Source organism: Oncorhynchus keta, unplaced genomic scaffold (assembly GCF_023373465.1).
Source record: "Oncorhynchus keta strain PuntledgeMale-10-30-2019 unplaced genomic scaffold, Oket_V2 Un_scaffold_984_pilon_pilon, whole genome shotgun sequence".
In the NCBI taxonomy this organism is placed as follows: domain Eukaryota; kingdom Metazoa; phylum Chordata; class Actinopteri; order Salmoniformes; family Salmonidae; genus Oncorhynchus; species Oncorhynchus keta.
The window spans coordinates 619,317-634,093 of NW_026291019.1; the positions used below are offsets into that span (position 1 = coordinate 619,317).

At 45.2% G+C, this 14,777-nt stretch overlaps 2 protein-coding genes and 1 long non-coding RNA gene across 4 annotated transcripts in view; 1 reads left to right on the plus strand and 2 right to left on the minus strand.

The window, feature by feature from the left end:
• ncf4 (neutrophil cytosolic factor 4) overlaps positions 1-14,777 on the minus strand; it is a 59,530-nt gene that overhangs the window by 30,045 nt on the left and 14,708 nt on the right. The window contains exons 5-7 of the mRNA XM_052517842.1: positions 13,915-14,042; positions 13,687-13,693; positions 12,309-12,353 (exon numbers count right to left, since the gene is read on the minus strand). Of these exons, the coding sequence (XP_052373802.1) occupies positions 12,309-12,353; positions 13,687-13,693; positions 13,915-14,042 (180 nt within the window). The remainder of the gene's footprint in view (positions 1-12,308; positions 12,354-13,686; positions 13,694-13,914; positions 14,043-14,777) is intronic.
• pvalb7 (parvalbumin 7) overlaps positions 1-14,777 on the plus strand; it is a 93,933-nt gene that overhangs the window by 8,116 nt on the left and 71,040 nt on the right. The gene's annotated exons all lie outside the window — the stretch shown is intronic.
• On the minus strand, positions 7,769-9,257 carry LOC127929709 (uncharacterized). Of its 2 annotated transcripts, none has more exons than XR_008135837.1 (3): positions 8,782-9,257; positions 8,482-8,661; positions 7,769-7,943 (listed from the first exon to the last, which is right to left on the minus strand). It is a non-coding gene; the product is annotated as an uncharacterized LOC127929709 (long non-coding RNA). The 2 variants fall into 2 exon arrangements; XR_008135838.1 differs by adding an exon at positions 8,187-8,242 and having other exon boundaries at positions 7,769-7,947; positions 8,542-9,257.

Below are 14,777 nucleotides of genomic sequence, written 5' to 3' on the forward strand. Positions count from 1 at the left end.
GAAAGCAAAGAGAGATAAAGCGAAGAGAGAGAGAGAGAGAGAGAGAGAGAGAGAGAAAGCGGAGAGAGAGAGAAAGATAGAGAGAGAGGTAGAGAGAGAGAAAGAGAGGAGTGAGTGAGTGAGTGAGTGAGTGAGTGAGTGAGTGAGTGAGTGAGTGAGTGAGTGAGTGAGTGAGAGGGTGAGAGGGTGAGAGGGTGTTAAGAGATGTTGAAGCAGTGGGAGTGTGAGGAGCAGTGTATGTGTGTGTGTGGGGCTGGGGGGGGCCGAGATAAACCCTGTAGTATAGTATAATAGCTACTGTTGTACAGTGAGGGACCCAGGGACACCTTGTTGTGCTACAGGCCCTTCATGTTTTTACATTTAGCTCAGTTTGTAGGATGTGGTGCCTAGTTGGAACACAATCATCCTGTGTCACTCCAGGAACAGGGTTGTCTACCCTGGTGTAGGGTAACATTCCCTTAGATGCTGATCTTGGGTCAGTTTTGCACCCTGGAGTACTGTACTTTATATACAAAAAAATGCTTAAATCACCCAACAACTGAACTAATGCTCTTTTGGCTGAATGAAAGCAAGTCCCCTCAGCAATGTTCTAACATCTATTGGACAGCCTTCCCAGAAGAGTGGAGGCTGCTGTAATAGGAAAGGGGAGACTATCTCCATATTAATGCCCATGATTTTGGAATGAGATATTCAACGAGCAGGTGTCCACTTACTTTTGGACATTAGTGTATGCGATGCCTGATAACCTGACAATTGGTGCACCAATTCATTACAATCTGAGTGATCCTAGAGACATGCCAAATCTCTAGTGTGTGTGTGTGTGTGTGTGTGTGTGTGTGTGTGTGTGTGTGTGTGTGTGTGTGTGTGTGTGTGTGTGTGTGTGTGTGTGTGTGTGTGTGTGTGTGTGTGTGTGTGTGTGTGTGTGTGTGTGTGCATGTGTGTGTGTGTGTGCGTGTGTGCTTGTGTACGTGTGTGTGTGTGTGTGCATGAGCAACAAGCTCTCACAGTCTCACTGCAGAATTAGACGTTCATCCACATTCTCCAAATGTCATTTCAAAGTGTTTTTCTCCTGCTGCTCTGTATCGCTCCATTTCTCCAAAAGTCACATTTAGAAGGTAAGGGTTAAATTCAGTCACTCATTCTAAATGGTTACGGTAAGGGTTAAATTCAGTCACTCGTTCTAAATGGTTACGGTAAGGGTTAAATTCAGTCCCTCATTCTAAATGGTTAAGGTAAGGGTTAAATTCAGTCACTCATTCTAAATGGTTAAGGTAGGGGTTCAATTCAGTCACTCATTCTAAATGTTTAAGGTAAGGGTTAAATTCAGTCACTCATTCTAAATGTTTAAGGTAAGGGTTAAATTCAGTCACTCATTCTAAATGGTTAAGGTAAGGGTTCAATTCAGTCACTCATTCTAAATGGTTAAGGTAAGGGTTAAATGTCACTCATTCTAAATGTTAAGGTAAGGGTTCAATTCAGGTTTTAAATTCAGTCACTCATTCTAAAAATGGTTAAGGTAAGGGTTAAATTCAGTCACTCATTCTAAATGGTTAAGGTAAGGGTCAATTCAGTCACTCATTCTAAATGGTTAAAGGGTTTCAGTCACTCATTCTAAATGGTTAAGGTAAGGGTTAAATTCAGTCACTCATTCTAAATGGTTAAGGTAAGGGTTAAATTCAGTCACTCATTCTAAATGGTTACGGTAAGGGTTCAATTCAGTCACTCATTCTAAATGGTTACGGTAAGGGTTAAATTCAGTCACTCATTCTAAATGGTTAAGGTAAGGGTTAAATTCAGTCACTCATTCTAAATGGTTAAGGTAAGGGTTAAATTCAGTCACTCATTCTAAATGGTTAAGGTAAGGGTTCAATTCAGTCACTCATTCTAAAAATAAGGGTTCAATTCAGTCACTCATTTAAATGGTTAAGGGTTAAATTCAGTCACTCATTCTAAATGGTTAAGGTAAGGGTTAAATTCAGTCCCTCATTCTAAATGGTTAAGGTAAGGGTTAAATTCAGTCACTCGTTCTAAATGGTTACGGTAAGGGTTAAATTCAGTCCCTCATTCTAAATGGTTAAGGTAAGGGTTAAATTCAGTCACTCATTCTAAATGGTTAAGGTAGGGGTTCAATTCAGTCACTCATTCTAAATGTTTAAGGTAAGGGTTAAATTCAGTCACTCATTCTAAATGTTTAAGGTAAGGGTTAAATTCAGTCACTCATTCTAAATGGTTAAGGTAAGGGTTCAATTCAGTCACTCATTCTAAATGGTTAAGGTAAGGGTTCAAGTCAGTCACTCATTCTAAATGGTTAAGGTAAGGGTTAAATTCAGTCACTCATTCTAAATGGTTAAGGTAAGGGTTAAATTCAGTCACTCATTCTAAATGGTTACGGTAAGGGTTCAATTCAGTCACTCATTCTAAATGGTTACGGTAAGGGTTAAATTCAGTCACTCATTCTAAATGGTTAAGGTAAGGGTTAAATTCAGTCACTCATTCTAAATGGTTAAGGTAAGGGTTAAATTCAGTCACTCATTCTAAATGGTTAAGGTAAGGGTTCAATTCAGTCACTCATTCTAAATGGTTAAGGTAAGGGTTAAATTCAGTCACTCATTCTAAATGGTTAAGGTAAGGGTTCAATTCAGTCACTCATTCTAAATGGTTAAGGTAAGGGTTCAATTCAGTCACTCATTCTAAATGTTTACGGTAAGGGTTAAGGTTTGGGATGGGGTTAGAACCCCTTCACTGGGATTGAACACGCAACCTTCCAGTGGTTAAAGGTTGCTGGATCGAATCCCGAGCTGACAAGGTAAAAATCTGTCGTTATGCCCCTGAACAAGGCAGTTAACCCACTGGGCGCCGAAGACGTGGATGTCGATTAAGGCAGCCCCCTGCACCTTTCTGATTCAGAGGGGTTGGGTTAAATGAGGAAGACACATTTCAGTTGTACAACTGACTAGGTATCCCCCTTTCCCCATCTGATCCAGAGTCATGAGATGACTTGATGCTCAAGTGCTCGTTTCCCCTAGTGACCCGTTTTGAAGGCATTTCCCAACGTCCTCAGGACATGGATAGAAGCCCAACTTCAAAGTCAATCTTGAACGACCTGGCTGGATAAGCAACATTCTCTCCCAATAAACACAGGGTATGGAAAAAGTTGAGATAGGAATCTCCTTAGCGCCCTCTCACACTCACTCACACAAACACACCCTCGTTAGTTGTTTCCCTTTCTCTCTCTCCAGCTCTCTTTCTATCACTCCATCCTACAGTCTACAGTCAATCACGGACTACAAAAGAAAAACCAGCCCCGTCGCGGACCACAATGTCTTGCTCCCAGACAAACTAAACAACTGCTTTGCTCGCTTTGAGGACAATACAGTGTCACTAACATGGCCCGCTACCAAAACCTGCGGGCTCTTCTTCACCGCGGCCAATGTGAGGAAAACATTTAAACGTGTTAACCCTCGCAAGGCTGCAGGCCCAGACGGCATCCCCAGCTGAGTCCTCCGAGCATGCGCAGACCAGCTGGCTGGTGTGTTTACGGACATATTCAATCAACCCTTATCCCAGTTTGCTGTTCCCACATACTTCAAGAGGGCCACCATTGTTCCTGTTCCCTAGAAAGCTAAGGTAACTGAGCTAAATGACTATCGCCCCATAGCACTCACTTCTGTCATCATGAAGTGCTTTGAGAGAGGACCAAGGACCATATCACCTCCACCTTACCTGACACCCTAGACCCACTCCAATTTCCCAAATAGGTCCACAGACGACGCAATCGCCATCACACTGCACACTGCCCTAACCCATCTGGACAAGAGGAATACCTATGTAAGAATGCTGTTCATTGACTACAGTTCAGCATTTAACACCATAGTAACCTCCAAACTCTTGAAACCCTGGGTTTCGACCCCGCCCTGTGCAACTGGGTCCTGGACTTTCTGATGGGCCGCCTCCAGATGGTGAGGGTAGGTAACAACATCTCCACCCCGCTGATCCTCAACACTGGGGCCCCACAAGGGTGCATTCTCAGCCCTCTACTGTACTCCCTGTTCACCCACAACTGCGTGGCCATGCACGCCTCCAACTCAATCATCAAGTTTGCAGACGACACTAGAGTGGTAGGCTTGATTACCAACAACAACAAGATGGCCTACAGGGAGGAGGTGAGGGCCCTCGGAGTGTGGTGTCAGGAAAATAACCTAACACTCAACGTCAACTAAACTAAGGAGATGATCGTGGACTTCAGGAAACAGCAGCGGGAGCAGCCCCCTATCCACATCGATGGGACAGTAGTGGAGAGGGTGGAAAGTTTTAGGTTCCTCGGCCTACACATCACAGACAAACTGAAATGGTCCACCCACACAGACAGCGGGGTGAAGAAGGCGCGGCTTGTCACCAAAAACACCCAAACTTTTACAATCAAGAGCATCCTGTGGGGCTGTATCACCGCCTGGAACGGCAACTGCTCTGCCCATAACCGGAAGGCTCTCCAGAGGGTAGTGAGGTCTGCACAACGCATCACCGGGGGCAAACTACCTGCCCTCCAGGACACCTACACCACCCGATGTCACAGGAAGGACAAAAAGGTCATTAAGGACAACAACCACCCGAGCCACTGCCTGTTCACACCACTACCACCCAGAAGGCGAGGTCAGTACAGGTGCATCAAAGCTGGGACCGAGAGACTGAAAAACAGCTTCTATCTCAAAGACTATTAAACAGCCATCACTAACATTGAGTGGCTGCTGCCAACATACTGACTCAACTCCAGACACTTTAATAATGGAAAAATTGATGTAATAAATATACCACTAGCCACTTTAAACAATGCCACTTTATATAATGTTTACATACCCTACATTACTCATCTCATATGTATATACTGTATTCTATACCATCTACTGCATCTTGCCTATGCCGTTCGGCCATCACTCATTCGTATATTTTTATGTACATATTCTTATTCATTCCTTTACACTTGTGTGTATAAGGTAGTTGTTGTGAAATTGTTAGGTTAGATTGCTTGGTAGATATTACTGCATGGTCGGAACTACTACTGCATGGTCGAACGCACAAGCATTTCGCTACACTCGCATTAACATCTGCTAACCATGTGTATGTGACCATTAACATCTGCTAACCATGTGTATGTGACCATTAACATCTGCTAACCATGTGTATGTGACCATTAACATCTGCTAACCATGTGTATGTGACCATTATTAACATCTGCTAACCATGTGTATGAGACCATTAACATCGGCTAACCATGTGTATGTGACCATTAACATCTGCTAAACATGTGTATGTGACCATTAACATCTGCTAACCATGTGTATGTGACCATTAACATCTGCTAACCATGTGTATGTGACCATTAACATCTGCTAACCATGTGTATGTGACCATTAACATCTGCTAACCATGTGTATGTGACCATTAACATCTGCTAACCATGTGTATGTGACAAATCAAATTTGATTTGATATCCCTACTCTTTCTCCATCTTTCCCCTCTCTCACTCTTTCTAAATCACACATTCAATCTTTTCCGCTCCCCTTTTCTGTCTCACCCCTTCCCCCTCTCTCTCTACCTCACTCACCCCTTCCCCCTCTCTCTCTACCTCACTCACCCCTTCCCCCTCTCTCTCCATCACTCTCACCCCTTCCCCCTCTCTCTCCATCTCTCACCCCTTCCCCCTCTCTCTCCATCTCTCTCACCCCTTCCCCCTCTCTCTCCATCACTCTCACCCCTTCCCCCTCTCTCTCCATCTCTCACCCCTTCCCCCTCTCTCTCCATCTCTCTCACCCCTTCCCCCCACTCTCTCATCTCTCTCACCCCTTCCCCCCTCACTCTCCATCTCTCTCACCCCTTCCCCGCACTCTCTCATCTCTCTCACCCCTTCCCCCTCTCTCTCCATCTCTCTCACCCCTTCCCCCCTCTCTCTCCATCTCTCTCGCCCCTTCCCTCTCTCTCTCCATCTCTCTCATACCTTCCCCCACTCTCTGCCCATCCCCCTCTGTCAGCCCTTCACCCCACTCTCTTCATCTCTCTCACCCCTTCCCCCTCTCTCACCCCTTCCCCCTCTCTCTCCATCTCTCTCACTCCTTCCCCCTCTCTCTCTCCATCTCTCTCACTCCTTCCCCCTCTCATCTCTCTCACCCCTTACCCCTCTCTCTCCATCTCTCTCACCCCTTCCCCCTCTCTCCCTCCATTATCTATTCATCAATCTCAGTGTACCACACACAGATGAATTACAGAGAGATGATATTATCTGCTATTAACATTAACACAGGAGCTGACTGTAGAATGTGATTGGGGATCTATATTTAGCAGAGAAGATCAGAAAAGGTGAGTGTGTGATACACTGTGAAACACACACACAGTGAGATTTCGAATGAGTGTGTGTGGGTTTTACTTTGATGAGAATGATGATGATGAGGCATACGGGCACAGCACACACACCTGGTTAATCCAAATCCATACCTGTCACACTTCAAAAAGACCCTCCCCCACACACACACACACACACACACACACACACACACACACACACACACACACACCATCCCTCAACCAACCCCCCCCCCCCACACACACACACCAACCAACCCCTCCCCCACCCACCCACCAAACAACCAACCCCTCCTCCACACCAACCAACCAACCAACCCCTCCCCCTCCCCCACAATCACTCAACTCAACCTCTCGCTTCTTCAGGTCTCATCTACCTCCATCTCCTATGGAGTTACTATCCAGGCCTGGTATTTCTGGTCAGACGGAGTCGAGGACGACAGAGACCTGAACTTGTGAAGTATTTTTAGGGGGTCGACAAAAGTGCTGTCAGAGTATCACATATAGACCTGTCTTATGGGCCCTGGTCTAAAGTAGTGCATCTGATCTAACTATAGACACATATAGACCTGCCTTATGGGCCCTGGTCTAAAGTAGTGCATCTAATCCAACTATAGACACATATAGACCTGTCTTATGGGCCCTGGTCTAAAGTAGTGCATCTAATCCAACTATAGACACATATAGACCTGTTTTATGGGCCCTGGTCTAAAGTAGTGCATCTAATCCAACTATAGACACATATAGACCTGTCTTATGGGCCCTGGTCTAAAGTAGTGCATCTAATCCAACTATAGACACATATAGACCTGTCTTATGGGCCCTGGTCTAAAGTAGTGCATCTAATCCAACTATAGACACATATAGACCTGTTTTATGGGCCCTGGTCTAAAGTAGTGCATCTAATCCAACTATAGACACATATAGACCTGTCTTATGGGCCCTGGTCTAAAGTAGTGCATCTAATCCAACTATAGACACATATAGACCTGTCTTATGGGCCCTGGTCTAAAGTAGTGCATCTAATCCAACTATAGACACATATAGACCTGCCTTATGGGCCCTGGTCTAAAGTAGTGCATCTAATCCAACTATAGACACATATAGACCTGTCTTATGGGCCCTGGTCTAAAGTAGTGCATCTAATCCAACTATAGACACATATAGACCTGCCTTATGGGCCCTGGTCTAAAGTAGTGCATCTAATCCAACTATAGACACATATAGACCTGCCTTATGGGCCCTGGTCTAAAGTAGTGCATCTAATCCAACTATAGACACATATAGACCTGTCTTATGGGCCCTGGTCTAAAGTAGTGCATCTATTCCAACTATAGACACATATAGACCTGCCTTATGGGCCCTGGTCTAAAGTAGTGCATCTAATCCAACTATAGACACATATAGACCTGCCTTATGGGCCCTGGTCTAAAGTAGTGCACCTAATCCAACTATAGACACATATAGACCTGCCTTATGGGCCCTGGTCTAAAGTAGTGCACCTAGTCCAACTATAGACACATATAGACCTGCCTTATGGGCCCTGGTCTAAAGTAGTGCACCTAATCCAACTATAGACACATATAGACCTGCCTTATGAGCCCTGGTCTAAAGTAGTGCATCTAATCCAACTATAGACACATATAGACCTCTTATGGGCCCTGGTCTAAAGTAGTGCATCTAATCCAACTATAGACACATATAGACCTGTCTTATGGGCCCTGGTCTAAAGTAGTGCATCTAATCCAACTATAGACACATTATAGACCTGCTTTATGGGCCCTGGTCTAAAGTAGTGCATCTAATCCAACTATAGACACATATAGACCTACCTTATGGGCCCTGGTCTAAAGTAGTGCACCTAATCCAACTATAGACACATATAGACCTGCCTTATGGGCCCTGGTCAAAGTAGTGCATCTAATCCAACTATAGACACATATAGACCTGCCTTATGGGCCCTGGTCTAAAGTAGTGCATCTAATCCAACTATAGACACATATAGACCTGCCTTATGGGCCCTGGTCTAAAGTAGTGCACCTAGTCCACCCCTATAGACACATATAGACCCCTTATGGGCCCTGGTCTAAAGTAGTGCATCTAATCCAACTATAGACACATATAGACCTGCCTTATGGGCCCTGGTCTAAAGTAGTGCACCCAATCCAACTATAGACACATATAGACCTGCCTTATGGGCCCTGGTCTAAAGTAGTGCACCTAATCCAACTATAGACACATATAGACCTGCCTTATGGGCCCTGGTCTAAAGTAGTGCACCTAATCCAACTATAGACACATATAGACCTGTCTTATGGGCCCTGGTCTAAAGTAGTGCATCTAATCCAACTATAGACACATATAGACCTGCCTTATGGGCCCTGGTCTAAAGTAGTGCATCTAATCCAACTATAGACACATATAGACCTGCCTTATGGGCCCTGGTCTAAAGTAGTGCACCTAGTCCAACTATAGACACATATAGACCTGCCTTATGGGCCCTGGTCTAAAGTAGTGCACCTAGTCCAACTATAGACACATATAGACCTGCCTTATGGGCCCTGGTCTAAAGTAGTGCACCTAGTCTAGATATAGACACATGGAGAACAGGAGGGACTGATTAAAACCTGATGTAACAATATAGCTATGGCCCTAGGGTCACCTCACCAATGGGAGGAGTCACACATTCCAATTACACTCTTAACGACCCATAACTTAATGAATGCATTCAGCTCGTTTAACACAGCTAGCCAATTGGGAGGGAGTTTTTCTGTTTTGTTTTAATTGGATGACCTACTTCATGGTTGGCTTGGGTGAAGTGAAGGATCATGGGAGGATATAAATGGTGCCCTTGAGGAGGAGGGCACCTGAGCGGCTGGTTGGTGTGTGTGTGTGTGTGTGTGTGTGTGTGTGTGTGTGTAACCTGTGTGTGTGTGTGTGTGTGTCCGTCCCGTCCCGTCCCGTCCCGTCCCCACTTAAATAGTTAATAACCAAACTGTGCCATTGACACAGCAACCAAATCTAGAAGAATTCTGCCAAAAATTAAACTTCATTCAAGACATCAAGACATGACTACACCTGAACACAACTCTCTCCCTCTGTCATCTTTTGCACTGTCAAAGACAAAAGACACACTCTAAACAAGGTCACCCAAACACACCCACTAACCTATCCCCACCATCACACACACACACTAACCTATCCCCACCATCACACACACACACACTAACCTATCCCCACCCTCACACACACACTAACCTATCCCCACCCTCACACACACACTAACCTATCCCCACCCTCACACACACACACTAACCTATCCCCACCCTCACACACACACTAACCTATCCCCACCCTCACACACACACTAACCTATCCCCACCCTCACACACACACTAACCTATCCCCACACACACACTAACCTATCCCCACCCTCACACCCCTCATCTCCCTCCCCAGACCAGTTAAGACGGCAGTAGAATTGAATTTAAATGGTGTTTTTCTTTCATGTTTCCTCTCTATCTCTCTGGCATGACCAGGATGAGAACAGGGGGAACTAAAAGAAAGAAAGACAAACCTCTCCCAAGGAAAGATGACGGGAGCGAGAGGAGAGAGCGTGACAGAGGATGGATGGAAAGAGTGGAGAGAGAGAGAGGAGAAAGACAGGAGAGGATTAAAGGAGCAAAACAGAATGAGAAACCACTCTGAGAGGCAACGGAGTCACAGACTCAGGGGGGTGGAGAAACAACCTCTGTTTAACCCTGTTAATGACTCCATTAGGTCCTTTCCAGTAACAAATAGATCTATAGAGAGACTAGTCAATTCTTCAGCTAGAAACCAAACAGATCTACACTACCGGTCAAACGGTTTAGAACACCTACTCATTCAAGGGTTTTTCTTTATTTTTACTATTTTCTACATTGTAGAATAATAGTGAAGACATCAAAAACTATGAAATGACACATATTGAATCATGTTGTAACCAAAGAAAAGTGTTAAACAAATCAAAATATATTTTGAAATAGCCAACCCTTTGCCTTGATGACAGCTTTGCACACTCTTGGCATTCTCTCAACCAGCTTTATGAGGTAGTCACCTGGAATCCATTTCAATTAACAGGTGTACCTTCTTAAAAGTTCATTTGTGGAATTTCTTTGCTTCTTAATGCGTTTGAGCCAATCACTGGTGTTGTGACAAGGTAGGCCAAATAAATGCGTAACAGACACATCTCAACATCAACTGTTCAGAGGAGACTGTGTGAATAAGACCTTCATTGTCAAATTGCTGCAAAGAAACCACTACTAAAGGACACAAATCATAAGAAGAGACTTGCTTGGGCCAAGAAACATGAGCAACAGACATTAGACCAGTGGAAATGTGTCCTTTGGTCTGGAGTCTAAATTTGAGATTTTTGGTTCCAACCCCCGTGTCTTTGTGAGATGTGGTGTGGGTGAATGGATGATCTCCCCATGTGTATTTCCCACCGTGAAGCCTGGAGGAGGAGGTGTTATGGTGTAGGGGTGCTTTGCTGGTGACACAGTCTGTGATTTATTTAGAATGCAAGGCACACTTAACCAGCATGTTTACCACAGCATTCTGCAGTGATACGCCATCCCATCTGGTTTGGGCTTAGAGGGACTATCATTTGTTTTTCAATAGGACAATGACCCAACACACCTCCAGGCTGTGGAAGGGCTATTTTACCAAGAAGGAGAGTGATGGAGTTCTGCATCAGATAACCTGGCCTCCATAATCCCCCGACCTACAATAAATTGAGATGGTTTGGGATGAGTCAGAAAAGCCAACAAGTGCTCAGCATAAGTGGGAACTCCTTCAAGACTGCTGGAAAAGCATTCCAGCGGGGCGGCAGGGTAGCCTAGTGGTTAGAGCGTTGGACTAGTAACCGAAAGCTGTCAAGGTACAAATCTTTCGTTCTGCCCCTGAACAGGCAGTTAACCCACTGTTCCTAGGCCGTCATTGAAAATAAGAATTTGTTCTTAACTGACTTGCCTAGTAAAATAAAAGGTAAAATAAAATTTAAATTCCAGGTGAAGCTGGTTGAGAGAATGCTGGAAATGTGCAAAGCTGTCATCAAGGCAAAGGGTGGCTATTGAAGAATCTGAAATATATTTTGATTTGTTTAACACTTTTTTGGTTACTACGTGAATCCATGTGTTATTTCATGGTTTTAAAGTCTCTAAAGTCTTCTACACTGTAGAAAATAGTAAAAATAAAGAAAAACACTTAAATGAGTAGGTGTTCTAAAACTTTGGACCAGTAGTGTATGTTGATGTATATCTACAATGTTTTGTGTAATTCCCACCTGATTGTGTGTTGTGTGTGGGGAGGGGCTGTCCTTCATATGACCCTGTACTGTGGTTACTTCAAACAACATGCTAACTGTCATTGATCACAATGTTACATGGTTGCTTGTTTATGTGGTGGTTATGGTAACATGTTGTGTTATCCTGACAGGGTTTGGGTTGTGTGGGTAAGCGTGAAGACCGTAACCAAAGCAACAGTTTTACAGTACTGTAAGGCCTACCTCAGCTCGATAGATTAGATTAGATTAGATTAGATTAGAGATATAGATAGATAGATAGATAGATAGATAGATAGATAGATAGATAGATAGATAGATAGATAGATAGATAGATAGATAGATAGATAGATAGATAGATAGAGATACAGAGATACAGATACAGAGAGAGAGAGATAGATAGAAACAGAAGGTTAAGAGGATAGATAATAGATAGATAGATAGATAGCATAGATAGATAGATAGATAGATAGGGGATAGATAGATAGATACATAGATAGATCTGGTTGGTTTTGACTGTCTTCCTGGAGAGATACATAGATAGATAGATAGATACATAGATAGATACAGAGATACAGAGAGAGAGAGATCAAAACAGAAGGTTAAGAGGAAAAAAGAGAAGGGGCATCCCTACCTCAGCTCTGGGGGAGGGAGAAGACATCTGTCTGGTTGGTTTTGACTGGGAGAGAGAGAGGGGGAGGGAGGAGAGAGAGAGGGGGAGAGGGAGAGAGAGAGGGGGAGGGAGAGAGGGGGGGAGGGGAGAGAGGGGAGGGAGAGAGGGGGGAGGGAGAGAGAGGGGGAGGAGAGAGGGGAGAGGGGGAGAGAGAGAGGGGGGGGAGAGAGAGGGGGAGGGGGAGGGAGAGAGAGAGGGGGAGGGAGAGAGAGAGAGGGGAGGGAGAGAGAGGGGGGAGGGGAGGGAGGGAGAGAGAGAGGGGGAGAGAGAGAGAGGAGGAGAGAGAGGGAGGGAGGGAGAGAGAGAGAGAGGGGAGGGAGAGAGAGAGAGGGGAGAGAGAGAGAGAGAGAGAGGGGAGAGAGAGGGGAGAGGGGGAGAGAGAGGAGAGAGAGAGGAGGAGGGGAGAGAGAGAGAGAGAGAGAGAGAGAGAGAGGGGAGAGAGAGGGGAGAGAGGGAGAGAGAGGGAGAGAGAGAGAGAGAGGGAGGGGAGAGGGGGAGAGAGAGAGAGAGGGAGAGAGAGAGAGAGAGGGGGAGAGGAGAGAGAGAGAGAGAGAGAGAGAGATAGAGGGAGAGAGAGAGAGAGAGAGAGAGAGAGAGAGAGAGAGAGAGAGAGAGAGAGAGAGGAGGAGAGAGAGGGGGGGAGAGAGAGAGAGAGGGGGATAGGAGAGAGAGAGAGAGGGAGAGAGAGAGAGAGAGAGAGAGAGAGAGAGAGAGAGAGAGAGAGAGAGAGAGAGAGAAATAGAAAGGGAGTTTTAACATTTCATCATACTGTCAGAGATGACCGTTTAGAAAATGTGAAAAACCCTGCGGTGAGTGAGGTCAGTCCAAAGAGGAAATAGAGAGAGTCCTAGTTTACATCACTTCCTGTTGAGAGAGTCCCTAATTAGCACATAACATGTCCTTATTTACCACATCTCCTAACGGGGAACTCTGACAACATCCCAAACAGCACCCTATTCCCTAAATAGTGTACTATGGGTCCTGGTCAAAAGTAGTGCACTATATAGGGAATAGGGTGCCATTTGGGACTCACCCCGTGACAAGAGCGAGCAACACATCAGAGAAGTGAACATTAGAGGAAACGACAGTGGCCAACAACTCTCTGTTACAGGGCTAAGTGAAGGCGGTTCAGAGGTCAAGCAGTCTCAGTCATGGGTGGTGCCCAGAAAGTGGAAGAAGTAAGAGTTCTATTCATGTGAGACTGTGGTGCAGTGAACTCTGAATGAGTCAACGGTATAAAAGAGGTATGGAGGGAGCAAGTTGTTTTGGGGGAGTAGTAGCTGACTGCTAAAGAGTCCCAGAGTTACAGGAAGTAGCAGCAGAAGTGACACGTTGAAACAGTATTACTGTGGTATTATATTTAAGCAATAAGGCCCAAAGGGGTGTGGTATACGGCCAATATACCACGGCTAAGAGCTGTTCTTAGAGTGACGCAACACGGAGTGCCTGGATACAGCCCTTAGCCGTGGTATATTGCCCATATACTACAAACCCCCTGAGGTGCCTTACTGCTGTTATAAACTGGTCACCAGCGTAATTAGAGCGGTAAAACTAAATGATAGCTTACACTCTACGTGTAGGGGGCCGGAGGCGACGCAGGGCTCGTGGTTGGTGCTGACTGTCTGACTCAGTCTGGTAGAAAAACATCCTGATGTCGTCATCCAATAGAACCCAGGTAGGCAGGCCCAGCAATCTCTAGGAGAGAGGAGAGGAGAGGAGAGAGACATATATAGAGAGAGAGAGAGAGAGAGAGAGACATAGAGACATAGAGAAACAGAGAGATATAGAGAGAGAATGAGAGAAAGAGAGAGAGAGAGAGACAGCAAATACACACTGAGTGGACAAAACATTAAGAACACCTTCCTAATATTGAGTTCCCTTTTGCCCTCAGAACAGCCTCAGTTCGTCAGGACATGGACTCTACAAGGTGTCGAAAGCGTTCCACAGGGATGCTGGCCCATGTTGCATGTTGCCCCATGCTTCCCACAGTTGTGTCAAGTTGACTGGACGTCCTTTGGGTGGTGGACCATTCTTGATACACACGGGAAACTGTTGAGTGTGAAAAATCCAGCAGCATTGCAGTTCTTGACACAAACCAGTGTGCCTGGCTCATAATACTGTACCCCGTTCAAAGGCACTTAAATCTTCTGTCTTGCCCATAATCACTCTGAATGAGAAACATACACAATCCATTTCTCAATTGTCTCAAGGCTTAAAAATCCTTCTTTAACCCGTCTCCTCCCCTTCATCTTTAACCCGACTCCTCCCCTTCATCTTTAACCCGTCTCCTCCCCTTCATCTTTAACCCGTCTCCTCCCCTTCATCTTTAACCCGTCTCCTCCCCTTCATCTTTAACCCGTCTCCTCCCCTTCATCTTTAACCCGTCTCCTCCCCTTCATCTTTAACCCGTCTCCTCCCCTTCATCTTTAA